At 64.8% G+C, this 1,871-nt stretch overlaps 1 protein-coding gene across 1 annotated transcript in view; it reads right to left on the reverse strand.

Moving 5' to 3' along the window:
* Window positions 1-1,871, reverse strand: part of MFSD12 (major facilitator superfamily domain containing 12) — a gene marked incomplete at its 3' end in the record, with an annotated part of 7,890 nt that overhangs the window by 628 nt on the left and 5,391 nt on the right. The window contains exons 6-8 of the mRNA XM_009323004.1: window positions 1,405-1,497; window positions 1,212-1,304; window positions 212-462 (exon numbers count right to left, since the gene is read on the reverse strand). Of these exons, the coding sequence (XP_009321279.1) occupies window positions 212-462; window positions 1,212-1,304; window positions 1,405-1,497 (437 nt within the window). The remainder of the gene's footprint in view (window positions 1-211; window positions 463-1,211; window positions 1,305-1,404; window positions 1,498-1,871) is intronic.

A 1,871-nucleotide genomic window follows, 5' to 3' on the forward strand; every position in this document is an offset into this window, starting at 1 on the left:
CCGCGGTGCTGCGAGGGGAGAGGAACCCTCATCGGCTGCTGCGCCGAGGCCAGCCCTGCCACGCAGCCCAGCGGGCGCCGGCAGCGAGAGCCTTGTGCCCTCTCATGGGCAGAGCCCATATTACAGCAGAGCCCAGGCACAGGGGACAGGGCTGCCCGCACCCCCACAGCAGAGTCCCCTCGCAGGGGTCTCCAATCCCCCCCGATCCCACGCCAGTGACCGCCCCAGCCCGCGGGCCCCAAGCCCTGCTGTGACACCCCGGTCCGTCCCGGCCGGGAGGAGCAGATGTACCGTGTTGGTGCCGATGAGGTCTGCTGTCATGGAGAGGGAGGTGACCAGGATAGTGGCGGAGCCAGCCCCAAGCAGCACAGCCGCCCCATAGATCTCCGCTCCCATTTGCCCGGCCAGGGTCACCCAGGAGGCAAAGGCCAAGATCACCAGGATGCCCACGAAGTAGGTCAGCTGCTCCGGGCCAGCGTGGGGACAAGCAGAGGGAGAAGGGAAAGCTCAGACCCCGGCTCGGCTGACACCCAGCAAGGCAGGGGTGAGTGGGGAGGGCACGGGGGCCAGCTGCTGCCTAGGACCCGCGGGGGACAGCCCTGGCTCTCTCCCAGCTGGTTTTAAACAAGGAGCCCCCAAACATCAAGGGCCTTGCAGTGGTCCAGGCTGTTTTACAGCGTTGGCCGCAGCCTAAGGGCCAAGCCCCCAGCAGAGCTGTAGGCAGGGTGCCTGCGTAGCACACGGGGACACCCAGCCGGCAGGAGAGGTGGGGGCTTACTGGTGCTTGCTGCAGTGCGGAGGGGGATGCACTGGAGGGGCAGCCCCCTCCTGCTGGCACTGCACACCCCCACACCCCATGCCTGCCCAGGGTGGCTCAGCCAAACCCTCCCTCTGCCTCTCATGGGCACCACGGGGCTCTCCCAGCCCGGTCAGGGCTGCACAGGACAGGCTGACTCTGGACCAGCATCACTTTCCCCAGCCTCAGAGATGTGCAGGATAGGCCCATGCCCCCTCACCCTGCCCACCACCTGCACTGTCCCAGCGGGACCCACGCTGCAGCAGGGGGTCGTCTGCAGAGGATGCACGAGGGGTCCCTGCTCTCCAGCCAGGCTCAGGTGTGCCGAGTGCTCTGCTCACTTGTGCGGTCAGGATCTGGCCCCTGGGCCTCTCCGTGGGTCTAACTCAAACCTCAGCAGGCCCCCAGGACTCACATTTCGACCTATCCACTTATTCACAGGCTTCATGAGGAAGGAGGAGAGGAAGCCACTGATGTACATCACCAGGGGGATGGTGGCGATGTATTTCTGCAAGAGACGAGGACAGGGAGATGAGCTTCGGATCATTGGCACAGGACCCCTGCCCATGCGACCTCGACACGTGGGCAGGGACCTGCCCTGCGCCCACCTTGGGCAGCAGCAGCGAGTTGGTCAGGTACATGGCGATGTAGGTCTGGGACAGGTTGACGATGAGCCGGGTGGACATGTAAAGCACCGCAACCTGTGGGGGGACAGAGACAGCGCAGCACCGTTCAGCCCGTGCAAACTGGAGGTAGGGAAGGCTGGCACCTTCCATGCCCAACCCTGTCATGGAACAGATGCCCCCTGACGTGGTAGGTGGGTGCCCAGTACAGCCCATCTCTCCATCCTCGCTCGCACCAGGGGCACGTCCCGCTGCCAGAGGATGCCCACAGCACCCAGGCAGGGCAGCAGCCCAGGACAGGTACTGTACTCGGCACTTTGCCCCTGTACTCGGCACTGGTGAGGCCGCACCTCGAATACTGTGTTCAGTTTTGGGCCCCTCACTACAAGAAGGACGTTGAGATGTTGGAGCGTGTCCAGAGAAGGGCAACGAGGCTGGTGAGGGGTCTGGAG

The sequence above is a fragment of the Pygoscelis adeliae genome, unplaced genomic scaffold, assembly GCF_000699105.1.
Source record: "Pygoscelis adeliae isolate BGI_AS28 unplaced genomic scaffold, ASM69910v1 Scaffold284, whole genome shotgun sequence".
NCBI classification, from domain to species: Eukaryota; Metazoa; Chordata; class Aves; order Sphenisciformes; family Spheniscidae; genus Pygoscelis; species Pygoscelis adeliae.